Source organism: Balaenoptera musculus, chromosome X (genome assembly GCF_009873245.2).
Source record: "Balaenoptera musculus isolate JJ_BM4_2016_0621 chromosome X, mBalMus1.pri.v3, whole genome shotgun sequence".
In the NCBI taxonomy this organism is placed as follows: domain Eukaryota; kingdom Metazoa; phylum Chordata; class Mammalia; order Artiodactyla; family Balaenopteridae; genus Balaenoptera; species Balaenoptera musculus.
The window spans coordinates 6,972,450-6,984,513 of NC_045806.1; the positions used below are offsets into that span (position 1 = coordinate 6,972,450).

Genomic DNA, 12,064 nt, shown 5'->3' on the forward strand with positions numbered 1-12,064 from the left:
TTATTGTCAACTTACTGAGTCATGATGAACTGGGAACTCCTCCGGGGTAAAGAGAGCTTTAAAGAATGCAGGAGTAGCAGCTGTACGAGCAGCCACTGCCTCTAGGGTTGAGGCCGATTACCTGAGGAAGGAGGGGTGGGACTACCCCCCTCTTGCTCCCCTCCCTCCCCCCAGGCTGAGACTCAGATCTGCATGGAGTGGTGTGACAGCAGAGGAAGTCACTGAGCCCCTCGGGCTAGCTGACAGACAGGAAGCTGCCCGTGCGGACCTGGCAGGTGGCCAGGGAGCTGGCTGGCATGCCAGTGGAACCCCTGGGAAGCCATCCGAGGGCACGCTTCTGAAACCGGCCGGCAAGCTGCCCACTGGAGTGCTCGTGGAACTTGGCTGTGGAGCCGCGGTGGATTCAGGCACTGCCTTGTCCTCAGGAGCAGGCAGAGAGGACAGCAGTCCCCCCAGCGCCCTCTCCTGAGGACACTTCCAGAGGTGCCAGCCCGCGAAGGAGAGCTCTCCACAGGTCCTGCCCCAGTATCACCGCTCGGGCGGAGACGGGTGCTCTGCAGTTAAGAGGCTAACTGGCGTAGTGTTGGAATGGGTCGTTTGCACACCTTGCTCCTTCTGGATTGTAACTTCCCGGGCAGGGGTGTTCAGACAATGCCCCCTGAATGCTGCTCTCCAGAAACTGTCCCTTGCACGGGTTGGCCCGTGCTCTCCGGAGGGCTGTGCTGTGCTGTGGTCAGGATATGGACTCTGCAGGGTCCTGAGGCCCCTAGACCTTTGCCCCACCTGGAGAAGAGGCACATACCTTGGGCTTTATCCTCCCCGGGGGAGGCCGCGGCCCCTTGGCTCCGAAAGAACGCTTCTCCGGGGGTTCTCTGTTGCAGCCAGCCTGGAGTCTGAGCTGCCACTGCTGAGCCCCTGATGCAAATTCCCTTCCCTCTCTGTTTCTTAAAACCTCTCCCTGAGCAGTCAGCTTCTTTTCTGTGTCTGTTTGGACTTGTGGTCGCTAACGGCAGCCTCCACTGCCTCTGGATCTTCACACATCTCATTGACCTGCTCAGTCCATCAGCCTGGCTCTGTCGCCTTGTCGGGGCCACACCTGCCCTTCTTTCTCTTGGGGTGGCATGTGATCCAGCCTTTGCTTTAGCCATGAGTGGCAGGAGTGTGTTAGAATCTTCAGAGCAGACCCTCATGTTCTTATGCGTGGGACTGAATACTGACTTGCTCATCTGAATCCGAATGTATGAGGTGGGTTTTGGTTTCTTAGGATTTTTTTGCATGTGGGGGTAGTTATTTTTCTTGCTTTTTGATAACGTTTTTTTGTCAACCATGAGGAAAGCAATTTTCTTTCCTAATTGATATTTTATTGGTTGTTTTGAGGATTGGTACACACACAGTTCAATTTGTACATCTTTCTTAATGTATGTACTGAAGAACTAAGAAACCACATAGTTTTGATTCTTTTCTAAACAGGTGTTCCAGTGACTTTCTAGCTTAAAATGTGGAAGCAACTTTTCCTTAAGAGGATATCAAGTATGAATACCTTCAAATGTTGATAGGCTGTGACATCACAGGTCCCATTTCACCGTTTAATATCATAAGCATCACATGCTCAAATTTCCATGTTTTTTCATGGCACGTTCATGGCACATTATTAGGGAAACTGAAGTGTCATGACCGGGGATAGAAAGGGCCAACCAAGATCAAGAAGTGGTTTTCTTTTTTTTTTTTTAATTAATTAATTAATTTATTTATTTATTTATTTATGGCTGTGTTGGGTCTTTGTTTCTGTGCGAGGGCTTTCTCTAGTTGCGGCGAGCGGGGGCCACTCTTCATCGCGGTGCGCGGGCCTCTCACTGTCGCAGCCTCTCTTGTTGCGGAGCACAGGCTCCAGACGTGCAGGCTCAGTAATTGTGGCTCACGGGCCCAGCTGCTCCGCGGCATGTGGGATCCTCCCAGACCAGGGCTCGAACCCGTGTCCCCTGCATTGGCAGGCAGATTCTCAGCCACTGCGCCACCAGGGAAACCCCCAAGAAGTGGTTTTCTTTAGGAAGTAATTCTACTAAAAAACATGGGAGTACAGGTAATTTTATTTTTATTTTTTATTTTTTTAACTTCTTATTTTATATTGGAGTATAGTTGATTAACAGTGTTGCATTAGTTTCAGATGTACAACAGAGTGATTCAGTTATACATATACATGTATCTCTTCTTTTTCAAATTCTTTTCTCCATTCGGTTGTTACAGGATATTGAGCAGAGTTCCCTGTGCTACACAGTAGGTCCTTGTTGGTTATCCATTTTAAATATAGCAACGTGTACGTGTCAGTCCCAAATTCACTAACCATCCCTCCCCCCACCCCCCCTTGGTAACCATAAGTTCGTTCTCTAAGTCTATGAGTCTGTTTCTGCCTTTTGTAGCATTTTTTTTTTAGATTCCGCATATAAGCGATATTATACGATATTTCTCTGTCTGACTTACGTCACTCAGTATGACAATCTCTAGGTCCATCCGTGTTGCTGCAAATGGCATTATTTCATTCTTTTTAATGGCTGAGTAATATTCCATTGTGTGTGTGTATACATACATATATATATATACACACACACACACACCCCACATCTTCTTTATCCATTCCTCTGTCGATGGACATTTAGGTTGCTTCCATGTCTTGGCTATTGTAAACAGTGCTGCAGTGAACATTGGGGTGCACATATCCTTTTGGACCACGTTTTTCTCCGGGTATCCTCTTGAAGACCTATGAGGTGCGTGACTGCGTCCCCAAATTGCCATTGAGTATGTTTTGTGTTGTCAGGTTAAAAAAAACTGCCCCCCATGGAATGTTAAGCTGACACTCGGGATAGCCAGAGCGTCCTCAAATTCATTATCCCACCCTTCCCTGGTTGTACCAAAAAATAACCAACGAACGGTTTCACCTCTTCAAAAAGCGTTTATACTCCAGAAATGGGGTGAGGTGGGATTTCCTTCTTAAGCATGTTTCCAGAGCTACTGCGAAGCTTGCATTCCCCAAATAGTTGATAAAAACACTCCTTGGGATGTACAAGAAGGGAGACAGGGACCAGTGACTGATGGTATGTTCAAGTCTTAACACTTGAGAGGTTTTTGGTTTTCGATGGGCTTCTCCGTTACCAGAGATGCACCCTCCGATTATTTCACAATTTGATACTTTTCCTGGATGAGTCAGCTCTACTTTTCTGAAACAAGGGAGCTCAAGGGGAATGAGTTAAATTAAGCAGACTGAGGAGGTGACATCAGTGATTGTCCTGGCTCACAAAAGGCAGTGCTTTCTCATGGCTTTTTCTCCAGACAGCAAAGCTTTCTTTGAGATAGTCATAACTGATAAATCATGGGTGTGATTCGTGGCCTTTGAAATATGATACTGGACTTAACACGTTCTTCCTCCTTTCGTTTTGATCTCTGGGTATCGCGATTTTCCACATCAGTCCAGCTCAACATCTGAGCTCCACCGGCCGACCCCTTTCCTGTGGCCCTTGATGTCCAGCATCGATTCTGTCCTTAGACCTTCCTTCCCAGCGTCTAGAGCGCTTGCTTACATTAGTGTTCTCTGCCCTGTGTTGGTTTGAGCCCTTGTTTCTGTCCAGTACAAAGACAGAGCCTGCTGCCTTCTGTTCTCGGGCAGAAGAAATCTTTTCGTGTCAACCTCCAGGATGGAGCTGCCAGACGCATTTGCTGGAATAAGAAGGTCGCTCCCCTGCTTCCGTGCTGGCCTTCTGGGGCCCCCACTGCCTCCAGGATATCATGCCAGATTCTGACTCAAGGTCAAGTTCCTCATCTTCCTCTTTCTGCCCTTATCTTCAAACGCTCCCCAGCCAGAGCTCTGCGCTCGGCCAGGCTGACATTCCTCAGACCGGCCCGGCTTCCTGCCTCTGCCCCATCTTCACATCCAGACCCCCCTGTGGAATGTCCGCCCCCATCTATGCCACCCCTTTCAAGTTGCTCTTCTGGGCCTCTCTCTTCGTGAAGTCTTTCATCTCCAGCCCCGAGGCCAAGCAAGCCTGGCCCCTCGCGCCCCTGCTGCCCTGACGTGGTTCCTTCCCACGGGAGTCCCGGCTCCCAGGAGAATCAAGGTTCTCCGGCCTCCGTGGGTGTCATCCTTGATCATCTGTAACATCCGTTGGATGAAATACAAAAACTTTGTTCCAACGAGACTTCCATTGACGGTTTTTTTCCCCCGCTGCTGTTTCCAGAAAAAATGTTTCCATAAGGACAGCAAGGAAATGTGCACATTTGGGGACACTTAAGTCTTAACTGAGGCCCTAAACAGGAGTTTTCCAATGCCAGTGAATGCTCAGACCAGAATATTTGTCCTGGCGTGTGAACTTGGGGCTTTCCTTCTGCCAGTGGCGCACGGACAGGCATCTTGGGTGTGGAGTCATTTGTTCTTGTGTGCCTGTCTTTTTGTAAAGGGACTTTTTTCTGAGCTCCAGCAAGCGACACTGAGAACTTTGCCTGGTGGCTCTCGGACAGGACTGCCCTGTTTGTGGCTCCCAAGTGCTGCGGATGTCAGGCAGTTAGTTCCCTCTGCTAGTGGCAATGCCAAGCGCTCTCTTGACTATAAGGCAGGGGACGGTGACAAAACGATCCTGAATGTCTGTAATGCGTGATACACTGTACAGTGCTGGCAGGCAGAGTCAGTAAGTGTCCTGTGAGACTAGAGCCAACTTCAGGTTTGCTCTTTACCAAGTTCAAGCCTAATTAATTCTTCCTAATGGGAGAAGTTTGATGGGGTCAAGAGTACAGACTGGAGGTTTTCAAAGCATCTTCTTTTACAACTGTTTTCTCCATGAGCACAATAAACGTCAAACAGATAGTTTGTCTTGGCGAGGAAGCCAAGGGGGGAGAATTCCCCAGCTTTGTCTCCCAAACCCAGAGCCGTTTTTGCTGGGAATGTAGATAGAGTGTGGTTAGGACGGGGCAGGTGGACGCCTCGGAATGCGGTCTTCACCGGTGGAGGAGGGGCTTGGGAAGTCTTTGCAGATGAGGGGAAGCAACACGATGTCATCAGACTTCGAGGACAGCGCTTGGAGCCAGTCTCGCAGAACTTGTGCATCCAAGGGTTTGTGGGAACGAGACCGAAAAACCCACCAGGTCGTGGCTGAGTGACACAGGTCGCCTCCAGGACGTCCTGCCTTCAAACCCTGTCCTAAGGCCCTGCAAGTTCCTTGGTCATAGTTGTCTTGCCCGAAGATTTTTCTTGTGGAACTGAAATTCAGAGAGGAATCATGGTAGGGAGAGGGACGCACGTACTCACGCTACTCTCGCCCTGACCAGCCCTGCGCGTGTCTGCTGGTCTCGGCTTTTGTGACGCTCACCCCCCCTTTCTCCTCCACCTCCTGCTCCTTCCCCCACCCATCTTCTTCCAGATTTCTCTGTGTTGGGGCCCCAGGGTTCTGTCCTCAGCTGTTGGTGGGTCTGTTTTCTGTGTAGGAGGCCTGCATCCCCATTCCTCCCGTTTTTAAATTCCTTCCGCGGCTGGTCAGCCCATGAGCAGGCCACCTTTCCCCGGGTACCCTCCGCTCACCCCAGCCAGCTGCCCTGCCCACCGACTCTCCACCTGGACGGCCCCTTGGCCTCCCACCCGGGGTGTGCCAACACGTAAGCTCTCCACCACGTAACCTTCACCTCGGCTATGTGTGGCTGAGTGTGTAATCTTGGTGGGGTGGAAACTTATTTACGATCTGTTATTATGTTGGGATAAAAATGTCTAGACTTGGAAACCGGTTGTGAACCGAATGATTTGCTTCACGTTTTAGTTAGGAGTGCTCATTTTGTTTATGCTGTTGACTTGCAGTGAATAATTGCTTTATTAACCTAGGAAAAGTTCAGCTGTCCTTGGGTTCGGGCGGAGACTTGAGGAAAGTACCACGTGGTTTGAGAGCTGAGCCTGTAAGTTGCTTCGTTTCCAGCTTTGTAACGACCAGAGGAGAAACGTTTACGGCTTTAGTGCTTTGTGAGGTTTGGAACGGATTTTTAGGTTAGCCCTGGCAAACAGTCAGAGCAGCAAAATTCCAAACCTGTACACCTCTGTGCCCATAAGCATTCATCTTTTTCACTAGTTTTCCTAGCAGTTTGTAAAAATAATGGCTTTTTGGTGTGAAACAGGGGTTGGCAACTTTTTTTTAATAACAAGCCAAGCAGTAAATATTTTTGGCTTTGTGGGTCAGACTATGCTATTCTCTCCTGTAGCAGTGTATAAACAAATAGCTCTGGTTGTATTCCAGTAAAATTTTATTTACAAAAACAAACAAACAAAAGGCAGCTGGCTGGATTTCACTCATGGGCCACAGTCTGCCAAGCGCTAATACCGCAAACAGGTTGGTTAATTGATGGGTGACTTGATGCTGAGTTGGATTATTACTGTATAGGGAAGACGAGGGTGAGTATTTAAAGATTAAGATTTCTCAGGATAAAAATCATAAAGTGCTTTTAAGGAGTCAGTCAACACATTCATACATACGTGTTTAACACTGAGTAAGGAGTATTTTACATACCCAGCATGGTGTCTAGGTGTCTAGCCCATCTAGGGCTGTAATGAAAGGAATCAGATACTCAGTGTCAGCAAGGATGTGGAGAAATTGGAGCCCGCCAATGCAAAATGTAAAATGGTGCAGCTGCTTTAGGAGGCAGTCTGGCAGGTCCTCACAATGTTCACCATAGCTGCCGTACGACCCTGCCATTCTACTCCTAGGTGTACACCCAAAGGAAATGAAGATGCACGCGCATGCACAAACTTGTACACCAGTGCTCACAGCAGCATTAATAGCCAAAAAGTAAAAAACAACTTCAGTACCCATCACCGGTGAACGGATAAATAAAATGTGGTCGGTCCATACAGTGGAGTATCCTTCGGCCGTAAAAACGAATGAAGCTCTGACACAGGCTACGACATGGATGCACCTTGAAAAGCTGAGTGAAAGAAGCCAGACACAAAAGGCCACCTATCGTATCATTTTGTTTATATGAAATATCCAGAGTAGGCAAACCCTAGACGCAGAGAGCAGATGCATGGTCGCCAGGGGGTGGAAGGATCGGGAAGTGACCACTGACAGGCACGAACGAGGGTTCTTCTGGGGTTAGGACACTGTTCTAAAATGGGTGGTGGTGATGGGTGGACAAGTCTGTGAATATACTAACAAGCCATTCGTTTATGTTTATACGGGTGAATTGTGTGATACCTGAATTATATCTAAATACAGCTGTTACGGAAATAACTAGGTGCAGGATTAATCTATGAGAAATAACTAGTAAATAATTTTTAAAAAATCCATCATTATTTTTTGGAGGAAGGAGATCCAGAAGGTGAATCGGTATTTCTGGCTCTGCTCTTTCTGGTGTGTTTCTGAGAGCTCATGCGCTTTCCCGCCCCTCCGTGAACGGTAGACCTTGCGGAGGCAGACCAGGTGAGGGATGCATCCCTGGTCTCCCGCTGGGAATCAGGGCCCAGGTGGGTCCCTTCACCCCTGGGTTGTCCTGAAGCCAGGCTGAGAAAACCTGTGGGTGGCATGTGTCACGGGCATGTTGTATTCCTGGCCGAGTCCTGGGGGCTTGTTTGCTTGTTCAGGAGGCTCACGGGACACACTTCTGTGTTGCAGATCGAAGAAGGAAGCAAAGCCGCGGCAGTGGACAAGTTGCTGGCCGGAGATGAGATCGTTGGCATCAATGACATCGGTCTGTCGGGGTTTAGACAGGAAGCGATTTGCCTGGTGAAGGGCTCGCATAAGACCCTGAAGCTGGTGGTAAAAAGGTAAGACCTGGGCCTCATGCCTTGTTTACGAACAGAGATGAGCGGGACAGTGAAACCTGGAGTCTGTTGGCTGCGCTGTGTCACTGTGGCAATCCTGATTTGGACTTAAGTCGCGCGCGCACGTGTGTGTGTGTGTGTGTGTGTGTGTGTGTGTACATGTACATGTACACTTAGGAATCTATCTCTTGGCCAAGGATGAATCCAACATCAAAAATTTTAGAGATGCCTTCTTTTTTTAAAATTAATTTTTATTGGAGTATAGTTGATTTACAATGTTGTGTTAGTTTCTGCTATACAGCAAAATGAATCAGCTATACATATACAGATGTCCACTCTTTTTTAGATTCTATTCCCATGTAGGTCATTACAAAGGTTTTTTTTTTTTTTTTTCCCAATTGTTATTTATTTTGGCTGCGCTGGGTCTTAATTGTGGCACTCAGGGTCTTCATTGCAGCACGTGGCATCCTTAGTTGCGGCATGTGGACTTTTAGTTGCGGCGTGCGTTCAGGATCTAGTTCCCCAACCAGAGATCGAACCCGGGCCCCCCGCATTGGGAATGTGCAGTCTTGCCCACTGGACCACCAGGGAAGTCCCTACAAAGTTCTGAGTAGAGTTCCCTGTGCTGTACAGTAGGTTCTTAAAAGATTTCTTCTTTTATTACTGTTGACTGTTAATTTTGATTTAAGTGATTTTGAATACTTAAATCTTATTCTTGGCAATATGTAGGTGATTTTCTGGCAGTGAGGAAACTGTTTATGCTCCAAATGATGAAATGTCATTGCCTGTGTTGTACACAAGGTGGCAGGCTACCAGGTTTTGAGGTTTTATGCTAAAATAATGTGATGCACATAGACTTACAGGTCAGCTAGCAGGTGTTTCCAGTGCTGTGCTGAGGTCTGAGGGGAGCAAGTGCATATTCCAAGAAAGGAGATTGTGGATAGGAGTTGGGATGATTTGAAGGGGTCAGAAAGTGAAGTTGGGCACGTGATGCTTTTACACACAGGCACTAGAACGGTACTACTGGGCAGCATGGAGGTGTCTTGTGACTTTTTATTTTTATTTTTTGGCCACGCCGCACAGCTTGTGGGATCTTAGTTCCCCAACCAGGGACCAGGAATCGAACCTGTGCCCCCTGAAGTGGAAGTGCTGAGTCTTAACCGCTGGACCGCCAGGGAATTCCGGTGACTGGTTTCATATAGAAATAATTCTCGACCTGTGTTTTACAGTTGGCTAATTCATAGTAAAGGGTTGACGTGCCCCGTTTAGCAGAATTAGTGCAGTCTTTCCAAGGTAGGCTGTAAATTTTATTTTATTTTTTAAAAATTTATTTATTTATTTATTGTTTATTTTTGGCTGCATTGGATCTTTGTTGCTGCGCGCGGGCTTTTCTCTAGCTGTGGCGAGCGGGGGCTCCTCTTCGTTGTGGTGCGTGGGCTTCTCACTGTGGTGGCTTCTCTTGCTGCGGAGCACAGACTCTAGGTGCGCGGGCTTCAGTAGTTGTGGCTCACAGGCTTCAGTAGTTGTGGCTCACGGGCTCTAGAGCGCAGGCTCAGTAGTTGTGGCGCACGGGCTTAGTTGCTCCACGGCATGTGGGATCTTCCCGGACCAGGACTCGAACCCGTGTCCCCTGCATTGGCAGGCGGATTCTTAACCACTGCGCCACCAGGGAAGCCTGGCTGTAAATTTTAAAAAGTAAATTGACTCAAGGCCTTCAGTTTTTAGTACAGACTTGAAGACATATCCCTGTGGACTTTTTATGTATTTATTTTTGGGGGACCAAAATAGCATCCAAGGAGGAGTTTCAGAAACGAAGAAGGAAAACATTTCATTCTTTGCCACATTAATGCAGCAGCCTCACTTCTCAGTGGAATAGGCTGTCCTTGTAAATCAGAGAACTGAAGTCTCAGCATGGCCATTTTGGAGCCTTCTGGGGGAGGAAGGGACGTGACGGGTGCCATCATGGTGTATAATTTCTTTGAGGTTGCCTTATTAAGCCTCCTAAGGCAGGACGTGTGAAGTTCTCGCGGGATTCCGTTAGACTTAGTGGAGCGCTGGTGATGGTGAGGGACGCTTGACCCACGCAGGGGAGACAGCGGTTATAAACCACCACCTGAAATGTCTCCGTTGCGGGGCTGCCCGAGCCCCCAGAACACACAGCCGGCTCGTTGGTTTACTGTCCGTCTCCCCCCACGGGGAGAGCACTGGCTTAGCTGACGCTGTGAGCAAACTGTCTCGCCAGTTTGCGGCTGCTTACCGCAGTGCCCGATGCGCAAGGGCAGATGAAGGGCTTGGACTTACTGAATCGAATTGATTTGAGCTGCACCACCGGGACGGGCGTCATTGGAGGGTCTGATGGGGCTGCTGACCCTGAGGTGCTCATTCAGTAAAACCTGTCAGTGTGACATCGGCCAGCCCAGGGGAGGCAGCAGCAAATAAAACTGAGCCAGTGACGCATCCTGGGGGACAGAATTCAGGATGCCTGAATATTTTCACCGGTTGCATCTCACAAGGTAAAAATGAAATGTTGGTCAACGTCAGATCTTATTCTAGGGTGCAAAAAAAAAAGCAGGTGTGTAATAAAGTTGGTTTAGTAACAACAGCTATAAAGAAGGGAATTTGCACCCCAGTAGAAAGTTGGATGAAAGACGCTCATAGGCAGTTCCTAATATGAGAAATGCACATAGGAAACAAGTGTTTAAAAAGACGTTTTTCAAGGAATTCATAGAAAAGACTCTGACAAGTACAGGTTTCTGGTAACTGTACTGCTGAACTGAATGAATAAGCATTTTCAGAACTCTAATGAAAAACTGCTGAACTCATAAAAGTGCTAACAAAAGATCAAGATGAAAAAAAAATTAATTACATGGGACTGAGTGAACTGATGAGGATGATTATAATTTTTGTGACTTTCTGTTTGAATTTAAAAAAAAAATCCCACAAGGACTCAGAGGCAAAGAATATAGAAATCAATCTTCACTGCAAAGTAAAGGAGCTGTTACAGTGGAGGATTACTGGACTGAATGTCAATATTATGACATAGTATGAGTGTGTTTCGTGTTTGGTAATTGCAATCATTGTTGCTTTTGTTGTGGTCATCCATTTACAATGCTCGGTGTCAGTCTATTTATCTCTTGTAAAAATAAAATACAGTGTGTGTGTGTGGGAAAAAAAAAAAGATATTTAACTAGGGATCGACAAGTTTACTTACAAACTAGGTTTTGATTCTCCAGCTGGCTGAGATCTGATGGAATAGCAATGCCCATTGGTGCTGAGATGTGGGGAAACAAGTGCTTATTTGATGTAATGCTGATGAGACTTTCTGGTGAGCGGTTTGGCAACATGTGTCAAAAGGCCTATTTTGGACTCAGAATTTCATTTCTTGGATCCTAGATATTCAGCAAAAGGAAATGACTGAAGTGAATTAGGGACCATCCATACTGCAGAGTGCTGCCATTATAAATGGTGTCAGCCAAATGAACTTATCTACGAAACAGAAACAGACTCACAGACACAGAGCACAGACTGGTGGTTGCCATAGCGGGGTGGGGGGTGGGGGAGGGATGGATTGGGAGTTGGGATTAGCAGATGCAAACTAGTGTATATAGAATGGGTAAACAGCAAGGTCCTACTGTAGAGCACAGGGAACTCTAGTCAACATCCTGTGACAGACCGTAATGGAATAGAATATGAAAAAATATATATATATACGTGTATAACTGAGTCTCTGATGTACGGCAGAAATTAACACAACATTATAAATCTATACGTCAATAAAAGTTTTTAAAAAGAATACAAGTGCTATTACAAAATAAAAAATGGTGTCAGTGGGCTTCCCTGGTGGCACAGTGGTTAAGAATCCGCCTGCCAATGCAAGGGACACGGGTTCGAGCCCTGGTCCGGGAAGATCCCACATGCTGCGGAGCAGCTCAGCCCGTGCGCCACAGCTACTGAAGCCTGCACGCCTGGAGCCCGTGCTTTGCAACGGGAGAGACGACCGCAATGAGAGGCCCGCGCACCGCAGCGGGGACTGAGAAAGCCCGCGCGCGGTGACGAAGACGCAACACAGCCAAAAATAAATAAATAAAATAAATTTATTAAAAAAAAAAATGGTGTCAGTATTTCCTGACATGGAAGGATGCCCCTCAAAGTCCAGTTGAGTGGAACATACAAGCAGTTATAGAACTGTATAGGCCCCATGAAAAAAAGTTTTAATTGTGGTAAAATACACGTAACAGAAAACTTACCATCTTATCCATTAAGTGCACAGTCTAAGTGTATTAC

General features: G+C 47.3%; 1 protein-coding gene across 7 annotated transcripts in view; it reads left to right on the forward strand.

Annotated features, from left to right (window-relative positions):
• The window catches only part of SHROOM2 (shroom family member 2), a 139,069-nt gene that overhangs the window by 53,153 nt on the left and 73,852 nt on the right, over positions 1–12,064 (forward strand). For all 7 annotated transcript variants that reach the window (XM_036839239.1, XM_036839240.1, XM_036839243.1 and 4 more), the window contains exon 2: positions 7,632–7,783. In XM_036839239.1, the coding sequence (XP_036695134.1) occupies positions 7,632–7,783 (152 nt within the window). The remainder of the gene's footprint in view (positions 1–7,631; positions 7,784–12,064) is intronic.